Here is a 14480-nt window from a genome sequence, read left to right as displayed (position 1 = left end):
ATACACCGCACACTAAACTCCTGAGATTTTAAAAAAGTTTGGTTTCTATTTTTAAATCAAAACTTATTTTAAAAAATTTTAAAACTTGAAAGGAGGAAAAAGAATAATTCCTTATTTTTAGTTGTTAGATTCCATTTTTATTTTCACTTTTACTGAAAGAGATTTTGCTATAACTAATTATATGATAAATACTTAGAAACAGTTCAGTGTTTAAAAAGGCATTTCCCTATACAAAATTCTATACTTAACTAAATGATTAATTGCATTATTCAAGTTCTCCATATTCATTTCCCACTGAGTTATTAATTTTGAGGCATTAGATCTATCTTAAATGTAAAATCATCAATTTTGTAACTCCTTCCATGGGTGTTTTGTTACCAATTCTAAGAAGAGGCAAAGTGACCACACTTTGGTCTTCGTTCTTCTTGAGTTTCATGTGTTTTGCAAATTGTAACTTGGGTATTCTAAGTTTCTGGGCTAATATCCACTTATCAGTGAGTACATATCATGTGAGTTCTGTTGTGATTGGGTTACCTCACTCAGGATGATACCCTCCAGGTCCATCCATTTGTCTAGGAATTTCATAAATTCATTCTTTTTAATAGCTGAGTAGTACTCCATTGTGTAAATGTACCACATTTTCTGTATCCATTCCTCTGTTGAGGGACGAAAGGATAGACCATCTAGAGACTGCTGCACCCAGGGATCCATCCCATAATCAGCCTCCAAACACAGACACCATCACATATGCTAGCAAGATTTTGTTGAAAGGACCCTGATATAGCTGTCTCTTGTGAGGCGATGCCAGTGCCTGGCAAACACAGAAGTGGATGCTCACAGTCAGCTATTGGATGGAATACAGGGCCCCCAATGGAGGAGTTAGAGAAAGTACCCAAGGAGCTAAAGGGGTCTGCAACCCTATAGGTAGAACAACAATATGAACTAACCAGTACCCCCAGAGCTTGTGTCTCTAGCTGCATATGTATCAGAAGATGGCCTACTCGGCCATCATTGGGAAAAGAGGCCCCTTGGTCTTGCAAACTTTATATGCCTCAGTACAGGGGAACACCAGGGCCAAGAAGTGGGAGTGGGTGGGTAGGGGAGTGGAGGGGGGATATGGGGGACTTTTGGGATAGCATTTGAAATGTAAATGAAGAAAATACCTAATTAAAAAATGTTTAAAAAATCATCAATTTTCCTTTTTATCATTAACAATGTTTGCCATAGACAGTGTTTTAAAAAAACATCTTTACAGAGATAAAATTCACATACTGTGAAATTCATATCTCCACTGAAAATAGGCTTTGTATATTCACAGGCTTGAGTAACCATCACCATAATCTATACTTATAACATTTTATCATCCAGAATTAAACTCCCACCCTCAGAACTAACTTCACATACTTGTCCCTTCAGTCCTAGGAAACTGCTAAATGTTCAGTCTCTATTCATGACACTTCATAAGCTAGAATTTTACAAATACTCATATGACCTTTGGTAGCTAGCTTCTTTATTCAGAATGAATTTGAATGGTTCATCCATAGTTCTGACTATTCATGGCACTTCATAGATTAGAATTTCACAAATGATTATATGACCTTCTGTGACTGGCTTATTTTATTTAGAATGAATTTACAAGGTTCATCCATGTTGTGGTGCAGAAAAAGAAATAATTTATTTTTATTGACAAAAAATATGGCTTTAACACGTTCTCTTCCATTCATCAGCTAATGTCATCCATTTGGTTCTAGTTTGCTTTAATAATGCTGACTCCTGAAAACTGAAATTATTTTTAGTGAATGAAGGAACAATTCCCTAACGTTCTTATTTTTAGTATTGAAGGACTAAGTAAATAATCTCTGAAGGGCAAAAAATAGTTCCTGTTTGCTGTTCTTATCACTGAATTAACCTTGGGGTTTATAGCAGGTGAGCCTTCATATTCCAAAGATCTTGAAAAGTGTTTATATATTTATTTCCTCACTTAATGTTATAAAAATGAGAGCATAACAGTTATTGATAGAACTTAGACTACTATGCATACCTATTTCATTTTAAAATTCACTAGGCTGGACTCAGTCAGGCTCATGCCTTTAATCCAAGCAACAGGGAGGTAAAGACAGGAAGATTGGGCATTTATGAGCTTTAGGTTAGTTTGGGATTATAAAAGTCTGCCCTCCTCCTTGACAAAAGAAATTTATAAGACACCTAGAATGCCAATGTTTCTAAAATTCAAAATATGTACTCATATGTTATAGTATGACTGTATCTAGTAAGTTAGACTGTATAGACTAAGATGTGTGTAGACCTTTTATATTTTCAAATTAGGTTTTCAAATTTTTTCTTAGAATGTTTATAAAACATAGCTACATTTCCATATTTATCCAACATAAAAAGAAAACACTATCAGTCAATACTTAGTAGACTATAGGAGGTATCTCTAATAAATCATATTTAATATTCACATCAATTCTAATAAAATTTGCACTCGTACTTCTTGAATTCCAATGTTACCCAAAACTGTAAGGCAAACTGCCAGTGAACACATGTCAGATAATGTAGACTAACGATAAAAGAGCTTTGTAGTGCTTCTTGCAGAATGTCTGTAAAATAAGTAAATGTTTCCATTTTATCTATGACAAAAACAGTATTTTGTCTATATCCAGTATTTCGGATGTTGAAGCTTACCAAAATTAAATTGTTATAACCTACCATCTATACTGCGTTGTTTAATCTATTTGATGACAGTGTCTGAAGATTAAGCATCAAGAAAGTGAAAAGGTCTTTCGAAGTGACTTGAAGGTCTCCTTATAAAAGTCCAGAATACAAAGTTAATACAGATGATAGAAACTCAATTCTCAAATCTCTTAGACACTCCAACAGTTGTGGCTAGCATAACTCCCTACTCTAGGCCAGATACCAACTCACAAGACTTACAGGTTCTCCTCTATTTCTTATTCTTCTATGCTATTATCAATGCTATTATCCTTTTTTCTTTTTTTAACTTAAAAAGCAACTTAAGTACGGCAATTTTTAAATGAATTTAAGCAAGATTACATGGCAAATCTGTTATACCACCTCATAGGTTTTCAATTTCCCACAGGGTAAAAATGATAAACATAAAAAGGACATGAACTAAGCTTATGCTATGATTCTTCCACTTGTGAGTAGTGTCTCTAGCATAATCCAATGCCTGTCTTTATACTTACATATATATCAATTTATAACACATATGGATTCATATGACTGATAAGTAGATTTTATGCACACACTATATATATGTAAATAAGCATACATTTTCAAATTTATTTAAGTTATTCAAGTTTATTTGTAAAATTCAGAAGAATTTGATACATTGAGACAACTGTTTGTATCAATGTTTATAAATACTAGGATAGGTAAGTGACATAAACAAAACAGGAGTGAATCAATACACTCTTAATAGCTGTAGATAAAGAAATACCAAGTCTTTGTGATACAACTAAGACATCTAGGAAGTAGTAATAGAGAAGAACCTGGCACAGTATATCGGGCCAACAGTATATCTCTGTGCACTCTTGCACATCCCTCCCATTATACAGCAATACATAACTAATCAACCGAACAGTGGCTCTTATTCAACTTTTAAGTTTTCTAGTTTCCATTTACCATTTAAACTATTTGACTGTATCTTCTGTCTTTAGAAACACAACAAAAAAGTAAATAATATGCAAATGCATAGAGCAAGTCTTTAACTTCTCTAATGCTCAATTTTCTTGTTGGTAAATGAAGACTACTTGCTAACTGTATTATTTTTGGCAAATTTTCAATTTAGCAAACATGTACCTCTCTGTAACTTAGTTTACTTATTTGAAAAATGAAGATATATATATATGAAACTATACTAGTGAAGCATATGCCACATAGAAGACATTCAATTGAACATTTCTATCACTTTCCATTATTTACTAAAAATATTTCAAAACACATGAAATTTGTTTGTTAATTGATTGGATTTCTCAATGTAATAAAGCTGGCCTGGAACTGACTCTATATACCCTAGACTGGCCACTAATTCAACTTTTTTAATGCTGGGGTTATGTGCGTAATTTACTACATTCAGTTCCTCAAAAATATAAAGCTCCAACTTAACAAACGTGATTTTAAATGATAACCAATGCATTACCATAAGACAAAACTACATCTCCATTTCAGAGAAGAATACAGAGATGGAATAAGTAACTCAGACTTGGAAGACAAACTTAAGCAGTCTTACCACAGAGTCTGTGTCTCAGCTGCTTTTGTTGTATTAACTCTTGTTGGTACTGAACACAGGAATCCATCTGTATGTTTAAAACTACTTTCAAGCTCTAAGCCATTTGTGTCTTTTAAAGTTTTGGCAAACAAGTCAAAATACTAAAAATGGACTTCTTTCTGCAAACATGTCTTCTTACATATACATGTGCTAACTAACTAACTAACTAACTAACTAACATAAAAGTATGTTGGATACAAAAGCTGACCCAAATGACACAAAAAGGTTAATCCTCTGTAGTATCAGATAACAAAAGTACTCAACTTGTTTGAAACTGACTAAAGCTCAGAACAACATGTAAAAGATGGATGAAGAGGGCTGGTGAGACAGCTCAGGGGATAAAGGCACTTGTTGACAAGCCTGATGACCTGAACTCAATTCCTGGGACTCGTGTAGTACAGAGAAGGAACCCATTCCTGCAAGGTTAAGGAACACAGAATGAATGCTCTATTGCTCACACTCTATGCTCCCCACACTTGCTAACATATCCAATTAAAAGTTGAAGGAGATTGTATTTCTTCCCATCCCACTTCTACTTATGATATTACAATCAAAGTAGCCTCCTTACTAGGCAAAACTTTCCAACCTCTGTCTGCCTCTTTAATTCACTTTCTATTCACCTCTCCTTTGACACTGTTAGACAACACTAGGCTCTTCCCCTAGACCTTGCTCCTTACTTTTCTTTCTCCTGTATTATTCCATAAGAAAAAAACCTCCATTTCCACCCCAATTTCTCTGCACAGCTTTCCATACTTCATATCTTCATAATACTTGCTCTATTTAGAATTATATGCTTATCGGTTATTCCCTGACTACCACCAACCCCCATTTAAACAGGGTCTATCTATGTAGCATTGGCTGCCCTGGAACTGTGTAAACCAGGCTGGCCTGGAATGGACAGACATCTGTCTGCCTGTGTTTGTAAAGCCATATCCAGTGGTTATATATTTCTTATCAATATCCCTCACATCTGAAATATAAAAACCTTGAAGCAAGCCCTTGTCTTTTTCACTGCTATGTCTTACTTAGAGTAGTATCTAGCATATAGTCCTAAACAAATTATTTGTTGAATGATTGAGCCTTACAATATATACTGAAAACAGAAAACCAGATGTTAGAAAGCCACAAGAGAAATAAAACAAGCTAACACTATTTATTCTGTTTGATAGGTAGGTAATATAGATACAAGTAATACTTAGAAGTTTAAATGCATGGACATAGATAATGGCCTCATTAAATTTGTGCTTTTGGTTAAGTATCTCTAGAGGGTATTTCCATATTGTCTGTAGTTTTTTTTCCTTTAAATTTTTATTTATTTAAACAAACATAATTAGGAAAAGGGTAAAAGCAATCTATGGACCAAGGGTGCCTTTTAAACTTTGAAATATTTTCATTTATTCCATTTAAAAAGACAGGTTTATCATCTGCCTTACATGGGGGAAATGATCAAAGAAACATGTTTAAGGAACTTTTAAATTATATTTTATTATATGTAAGTATACTGTAGCTGTCTTCAGATACCCCAGAAGAGTCAGATCTCACTATGGATGGTTGTGAGCCACCATGTGGTTGCTGGGATTTGAACTCAGGATCTTTGGAAGAGCACTCGGTGCTCTTAACCACTGAGCCATCTTTCTTGCCCCCAAGGAATTTTTTTAATGAATCATAAATTTTACTTCAAAATGTAAACATCACTAAACATGCATACATGTTAAAACAATAAAATTTACAATTTCATTAATTTTTTCTTTTGCATAGGACATTACAATATAGAATCTATGCCTTATAAAATATATAACAAAGCTTTATCTGAGCAAGCCAAGGCCAGGTTGGGAAACTGTACAACTGTAATACTTCACTGTAGTGATCCAGGAAAGACAGAAGATGGCCTTTGGAAGCATGCTGGGAGCTAGGTTTTTTTAAAGTTCTTATGGAAAAGGAAACTGGAAACCTGATGGAAATGGCCTTGGACCCTTGGATTTTGTCTTGGGGTTTTGGCAAAGGATCCCACAGACGTTCCACCGATGGCTTTTTATCATATGCCTTACATGGGGGAAAATGATCAAGGAACCATTTTCATAAATTTCTTTTAAGAAAACATATTTCCTTCATTCAGAAGTTTTAAAATTCATTCTTAGTCTTTAATGTTTAGGTTGTTTACATTCCTCAGTAAGTAAAACTTTATGAGACATTCCATACATTTAAAATTAAAATTGGGTGGTTTATACATGTTGTTAGTCAGCTATACCCCATCTTACTGTACCATGACATCACCTCTGAAATAGTGAATTACTGTCTTTGTTATTAAACGAATTTATATTTTAACAAAGATAGCTATTTAAACTGATAATGAAATTGGTATAAGCCAATCAGGTAGGTACCACAAAAACACATGCAATCTAACTTACTTCACAGAAATGAGAACTTTCCCCACTGGATGTGGAAAATGAAACAAACACACAGATTTTGCATTTTGTGTTTTTATTAATGACACCTTTAACTGCAAAAACGAGATGATTTCTAAGTAAACAAAGTATATTCTTGTCACAACATGTTAAAATTGATTATAATTTTAGACTTTGGAAAGGAAGTAGTATTTTAGGTTACTGTGTTATTATGCTTATCTAATGACCCAAGTCAATACTTTGACTCACTCAAGTTACCTTAAAATGCCTAAAACACAATCAGCAACGTAAAGAAGTCAAATCTTACACTTTATGAAACTACTGAATGTGAAATACTGTACTTTGGTGAAAATTATAAACATTAAGTAGTTCATTCTATTTATAAGAGTCAAAAAAGTCTTATTTCACTCTCTTCCTTCTTTTCTTTTAAACATGGACATGACAACCAAATTTCCTACTTTAGCTCAAAGGCACAGAGGAAACAACCGATATCTCCTTGATTTCATCCTTTATGCACTCCAATCCATCAATTCCATCAACGGACATCTATTAGAAGATGCTGCCTAAAATGCCACAGTGAAAGTCATCATTTTGTATGATGTTTTAAGAATATACTGATAAGGTCAGAAGAATCTAACTGTGTAACCCAGGCTTTTGTATCTTCACATGGAAATATTCTTCAGTTATCTCTCACAATTTCTTCCCTGAAAATGTTGAGAACAAAAGTCCACTTAATAAGGACCTACACCTAACCTACACTTAACATGATCACCTAACATGAACAGAACGAGCAATACAGATTTTGAGATGTATTTAAAGTCAGTGCCATAACAATTTATGAATCACAGTAAATATCCCAAGGAGTAGTAATGGTCTATAAAGAGAAAACATCCAAGTCAGATTTGAACACTAGAGATGAAATCTAGAAATCATGATTTCAAACAAAAACATGGCTCAGGTCTACACATTTGCTGAACTGTTACGCTCTAAAACAATGAAAATTCCAATGTCTCCATCTGTTACCGTGACAGGAACAGGCTGGTGAGTGAAGTCAGAACATCAGTGTATCCTGGCAGAACTAAGGACTTCCTGAAAATCTAGAAAGCCTGTCCACAACAGATGGGTCACTTAGAGATGAGTACACCGATCTGCCAACCTGAGTGCAGCTCTAATTCGCTCAATGAAAATCAGCAGGAGCCCCACTTTCTAAGTCTTCTGGCAGTGAGAAGGCCAAAGGGGAGGTAATCCGAAGATGCACAAACACACATCTAACGTGACCTAAAGTGTCACACTCTCAGGTTTCCTGTCAAACATACTAAATTCAGGTAAATTCCTTACCAGTTAACTTCTTCACAGGTTGGAGCCGAACACTGATAGACTGATGTGTGAGTAAGGGGGAGGATGGAAGAGAGCGAGACATGCCCTCCATAATCCGAATGTGCTGCATACCTTCACTCACTGGAAGTGGTGGGACAGCGTAGTCTGGCTCAAAAGCACAATCGCTTTCTGTGGAGATGCCACCTGGTAATAGGAAAGAAGAGTGCAATAGATGATAAGGATGGTTCAGAACAGCATATAACACACACACACATATACACACACACACACACACATATACATACACACACATATACACACATTTGTTTATTTAGTGAGAGGGAGAGATGGATGGATGGAGGAAAGAAAAATAAAGGAAGGAAAAAGAAAGCAAGGAAGAAGAAAAACAGGAAGGAAGGAAGGAAGGAAGGAAGGAAGGAAGGAAGGAAGGAAGGAAGGAAGGAAGGAAGGAAGGAAGGAAAGAAGAAAAGAAAGAAGGCAGAGAGACTGGATCTTACAACTATAACTCCCATAAAATTAAATAAAGACAATAGCAGGTTGCTAGGACCACAAAAACAAGACCTATCACAACATGTCTTAAACTATTTATACAAATTTGCTATACATAGAAAAAATTTACATATACAGTATTTGGTCATTAATTAACCGTAACACATATACATTGAAGATGAATCAGAAAAACCATAAAAGCTGGGGCTATAACTCCATGACCAGACTCCTTGCCTCACATTCTCGAGGCCCTAGGTTCAATTTTTAGTATTGAGTAAATAAGTAAATAAATAGTGTGTGTGGTGGGGGGGAGAGAGGGAGAGAGGGAGAGAACAAACAAGGGAGAAAAAGCCAAATAAAGCAAATATAATCTGACAGAAAATACAATGTGTTCATCAACAAGGTACAACATTTAAAGGAGTAGGCTTAGTATGTTAAGAAACCAAAAGTTTAGAATTTTAGAGTATTAAAGGAATTAAAATTTAGATGGCTTTGAAGGCAAATTTACATAGACAAGATAACTAGAAAATATTAGGATGATAACTAAAGAGTCGAAAGAACAGAAGTGTAGGCCAATGAGAAGGCTCAGCAAATACAGGTACTTCCCACTAAGTCTGACCTCCTGAGCTACCCCAGGACCTACATGATGAAAGATCAGAACCAACTCCTACAAGCTAGCCTCTGACCACCAGATGTACACTGTGGGTATGCGGTTACCCACACATACTTAAAAAAGTGTTTGGTTTTTTTTTAATGCAAAAAGTGTATTTTCTTTTAAAAGAGTAACTTTACAAAATTGGGAATGTGTTCTTGAATAAATAGTACCAAAGCATGAGCAAGAGAAAAGTGAATAAACTGTATTTTATTTAAAACCAAACCAAACAAAAAAAAAAACCACTTTGGGTTGCAAAGAACACTATTTAAAAAATGAAAATACGGGGATTCGGGGGTAGGGAGGAGGTATGGGATATGGAATAGTCAGAGGGTGGATGGGGGGTATAAAATATGGAGTGTAAAAAATAAATTAATAAAAATTTTTCAAGAAAAAATGAAAATACAATTCTCACAATGGAAAAATATTTGCAAATATTTTTGATGAGTCTAGGGTTTATAATATATAAAGAACTCTTACAACCCAACAACAAAAAGACACACACACAATTAAAATTGGGCAAAGGACTTAAGCAAATATTTATAAAGGACTCATAAATTCCCCCTTTGCATTTGAAAATATGCTGAACAATCCTTCTATAAAAGTAAATCAAAGTCAAATGAGACCCTTCTTTATAGCCACTAAGATAGAGGAGGCTTTTAAGAACAAAGAAAAGAATAAATGGATACTTTTAAAATGACAGGCTAGAGAGAAGGCTCAGCAGGTAAGAATGTTTGTTGCCAAATCTGATGACCTGAGCTCAATTCCCAGAACCCACACGGTGGAAAGAAAAAACTCACTCTTGCAAGTTGTCCTCTGATCTTGATATGGGTATGTGTGTTGCATGGTATGTGAATTGTATCTGTGTGCTATGGTATGTGAATTGTACATGTGTGCTATGGTATGTGAACTTTATGTGTGTGCTATGGTTTGTGAATTGTAGTTCAATAAAGAATGACACTTCTAACCATATAATTTTTTAGTTCAGAACCTTAGAAATCATTGCTAATTTTTTTTCTCTTACCAACCCTTTGGACATATACTTCTGAAGATTACCAATCCAAATAACCCTAAACAACTGTTAAGTGTATAGAAAAATGAAACTATCATATAACGACAGGGGTGAGATATGGTGTAGCTTCTGTGTGAAACAGGTGGTTCATCCAAAAGTTAAACACAGAATCACAATATGACTCAGTTTGTTCTTTCATGTATACAGCCAAAAGCACTGAACACAGGTTTACAACCAACACTTCAACATGAATATTTGCAGTACCATTATTCATAATAGCCCAAAGTAGAAACAACCCAAGTGTCATAGCCTGAAAAAATGTGATATATATACATATATATATGTATATATAATATTTCAATAAATTAAATATTTTGCTGTCAAAGGGATGATGGTCTGACATATGACATACAGTTCAAAAAGTCTTGAAGCTTTGAAAGAAGTCACAGTCACATACAATATGATTCTGCTTATATGTAGATGCTCTGGAGAGATGAATCCAATCTGGTTTTCAGATCATCCCAGGAAAGGGAAGGGTCAGCTGCTCAAAGGGCCTGGTGTTTTCTTTTGGGATGATGGATAAGAGAGCAGTGATGTTCGTATAGCACAGTGAATATGCTAAGAGCCAATGGAATACTTGGGAATGTTGAGTTTAATGATTTGTGAACTGTAGTTCAGTGAAGAATGACATGGGCATTTATCTCTAACCACATATTTTTTTCAGTTCAGAAACCTATAAATCATCTCTCAATTCTTCCTTTATCAATCTTTGCAACACATGACTAACAGTTCTGCAGATTACCAATCTAAAATGTATTCCAAAATTCCATTTTCTGTCCACTCTCCTACCACTACCTTAGTTCTGATCATTACTAATGTGCCACCAATATTCAGGAGGCAGAAATATAGAATTTATTAGTTATCATTGGATTTTAGAACTTCTACCAGCATCTTGAAACTTTATTAACAGTCTCTGATCACTGTGTTTAGTATGTTCTATTTTCCCTCTCCCTGCCCCTGCCTGATCAGATGAACAATGCATCTCATAGACCTATCTTTTCAAGTCTGTTTATCTAATCACTGGGCTTTCAAAACATCTGAAATTGATTTATTCAAAATTATATTATTTAACAGATTTGTAATCAAAGAGATATTCCATTATGGTAATTTACAAATGAGTCCTTTGGTGATCACAACCAGCACTAGAGTTTTTATGAAGGAATGTATTCAATGCTGCATCTCATTTAGTGAAGTACTAGCTCTCACGATGTCCCACTGCTAAAAATGAGCTGGCAGTTTTAGGATCTGACAATCCTTAAGGAGTCATAGTGCAATTAGTCCAGTTTGGATGTCCTAGTTCATTCCTCTGGTTAGAAACATTTTCCTTTTATCTTCTTTGTCCTATAAAATTATGCTTGAACTCAGCTGATGCTACAAACAAAATCTAAAAATGTATGCTTCAAGTAAAATATTGGTGAATATTAACAGAATTAGGTTGCCTAATAACTTTTCTTAGAAAACTAGCAATCTCAGAAATTCAGCGGAAAAGCAACTTATTTTATTCTTATTAACCTGCAGTTTGACTGTGGAACAGCTGGTGTATGTTGATCTCTATAGTACTAGGCTAGTCAGCAGATATCAGGTTCAGTACCCCATCAATGTGTCATTAATGGAGAGCCTAGTCACTGAAGGGCAAGTGAAAACACAGCATGCTACGGCTTTTCTATTAGGGAACTGCAGATTGAGCTCTGCAAAAAAGAGTGAGACCAAATAGTGTATCACACATGGAGGTTGGAGCAGACAGGGAAAGTCTCATCATCACTTGTATCACACTGTATCACTTGGTGCCCTACTTTTGTATTTTGTACTAAGGTGGGAGGATGGGGTGGAGACAGGGAAGAACACACTGCTTTGGTTTGACTCTTTTATGCATTACTTGGAGCCTAGAGCACATTAGGTTTCAATACAACTACTATCCAGGCCTTTCCCACACCCAGGTATCATACTGGCAGAGGCCTCTGGTACAAGGGAGCAATCAATCAGGTGATCCACAGGCTTATAGTGAGAGTAAGCTGAAAGTAGTTCCTACACTGGCTGTGTTGCTGGGCTTGCATATGCAGAACAACAGACAAGTACTCAACCTGTCAGAGGTCTTAGCAACTGACAGGCTCCAACTGGTTATGCATGGTGAAGCTCAGTCTACAAACTGCCATTTTTGCTCTAACCTGCTGAGAAAACAGAAACAAAACCACTATCTTGTAATTCACTCCCTTGATGAGGTGGCAGAAAAGCATCTCCATCAGCCACTTAATATTCATCTATTTGACTTGTTTGGCTTTATCTGGATTATTTTGCTTTGCTCATTAATTGTGCTAATATTTTGTTTCCTCTCAGCATTATCTCTCATGTTTTTATCCCAGTCTTCTTTCCTACTTTTGCCTTTTCTCTCCTTTTTCCTTTCTCTGCCCCTTAGTTTGCATTACTATTACTTGCTAATACGTTTGCCTTTGGTAACTTTTAAATCCTTAATTTTTCACACAAGTGCCAGGGGCCTGCCCAGCCTTTAGGGAATGGTTCTGGGTGGGGCACTTCATCAGACAAAGGCCAAAGACTGAGGATCCCTGGCCTTATAATATTACTATCTGTGCTTTAAAAAATGCTGGTGCCTCCCTCTCTCTGCCCCCTCAGAATTTAAAACATTCATAAACACCTGAGTAAAGGGGTAAAATTTGAAATCCCTATAATCAAATGAAAACGAAATGCCAGGTACCAATATCTGTGGGTTGTTGTGAAGACATTCTAAAAGGATGTATGAGTTATCTACATTTAAAAAGTCAGTGATATCAAATAAATAGCCTAATGATATATAAAGTCTTAGCTAGCCAATCAAAAATTATTACAGTAGGTGAAATATAGAATTAATATCAGAGCTGAAATCAATGAAACTAAACTTTACTATAAAGAACAGTATAAAGGATCAACAAAAAAAGCTAATTCGTTAAAAGGATAAGAAATATTGATAAACCTAATGACAGCTAAACATAACAAACAGAAGAATGAATAACAACAGACAGTGCTAAGAGCCAGAGGATCATTATGGGATATTTTAAATTCTTACATAGTCCAAAAACTTGCAAAAATCTTTTTAAAAAATGGAACATGTGATACAGATGATATGCCAAACAGATCAAACCTCATTAAGATAAAAACAGTAACTAAACATCTCTCAAGAAAGAGAGAGATCCTGGAACAGACACTGATGAATTTTAGCAGACCTTTAAGAACATTGGGACTCCATTAAATTGAAATGGGAATACTTCTAAGATCAGTTTACAAATCTAGCACTACCCTAATGCCAAAAGCACATATAGAGTAGGATGTAGTGGCTCACACCTATAATCTCAGCCCTTGGGAGAGTAAGACAGGAGCAATGCCATGCCATGATTTTAAAGCCATTCTGGGCTAACAGTAAGTTTCAGATCTATGTGAATGAAAGAATGAGATCCTATCATACGCTCTGCTTCCCCAGCCCCCTCCCCACCCCTGCCAAAAGAAAGATACAACCTAGAAGAAACTGTAACTAAGCTGTTGAATGAACAAAAGAGAAAAATATAGCCAAAAAAGAAAACTGTAACCTCTTGAATCTTCAACAAAATACTAGTATCCTAAAATCAGTAAAACACTGGAAAGATCACACACCATGATCAAATTGGTTATGTTCAAGTACTGCATGAAAGATTCAACTTATGCAAGTCAGTAAATGTAACACAGTCATAATTAGAATCCTGGACAAAGTCACAAGAAAATCTAAACAGATGCAGAAAAAAAAATCCCTTTAGGTTTAAACATTCCTTTATGACAAAAGTTCAGATGAGCTAGCTATAAAACAATAATGGCTGTTCAAGACAGATGTTTATAGACAACATGAAACTGACTGAAGAATAGAAACTACTTTATTTAAGAACACAGTAAGATGTCCGCTCTCTATTCTTATTCATATAGTACTTTATTCTTGGATAGAACAAAAGGCAAGAGATAGATATAAAGGTGATAGAAATTTTAAAAAGAGGTGAAATTATGCTTATTTATAGACAATGCCATCATTTGTTGGTTTTTTCCTTCCTTTCCTTTCCTTTCTCCTTTCCTTTCCTCTTTCCTTTCCTTTCCTCTTTCCTTTCCTTTCCTCTTTCCTTTCCTTTCCTTTTCTTTTCTCTTCTTTTCTTTTTTTGAGACAGGGTTTCTCTGTATAACTCTGGCTCTCCTGGAACTCACTCTGTAGACCAGGCTGGCCTC

At 35.3% G+C, this 14480-nt stretch overlaps 1 protein-coding gene across 6 annotated transcripts in view; it reads right to left on the bottom strand.

Annotated features, from left to right (window-relative positions):
* The window catches only part of Tanc2 (tetratricopeptide repeat, ankyrin repeat and coiled-coil containing 2), a 316075-nt gene that overhangs the window by 206138 nt on the left and 95457 nt on the right, over positions 1–14480 (bottom strand). For 3 of the 6 annotated variants that reach the window (XM_029484218.1, XM_029484219.1, XM_029484220.1), the window contains exon 4: positions 8035–8217. In XM_029484218.1, the coding sequence (XP_029340078.1) occupies positions 8035–8217 (183 nt within the window). The remainder of the gene's footprint in view (positions 1–8034; positions 8218–14480) is intronic. The other 3 variants (XM_029484221.1, XM_029484222.1, XM_029484223.1) reach the window with 1 other exon arrangement.

Source organism: Mus caroli, chromosome 11, assembly GCF_900094665.2.
Source record: "Mus caroli chromosome 11, CAROLI_EIJ_v1.1, whole genome shotgun sequence".
NCBI classification, from domain to species: Eukaryota; Metazoa; Chordata; class Mammalia; order Rodentia; family Muridae; genus Mus; species Mus caroli.
The sequence above is the reverse complement of the archived record's forward strand: the minus strand, read 5'-3'. Positions and strand labels throughout refer to the sequence as shown.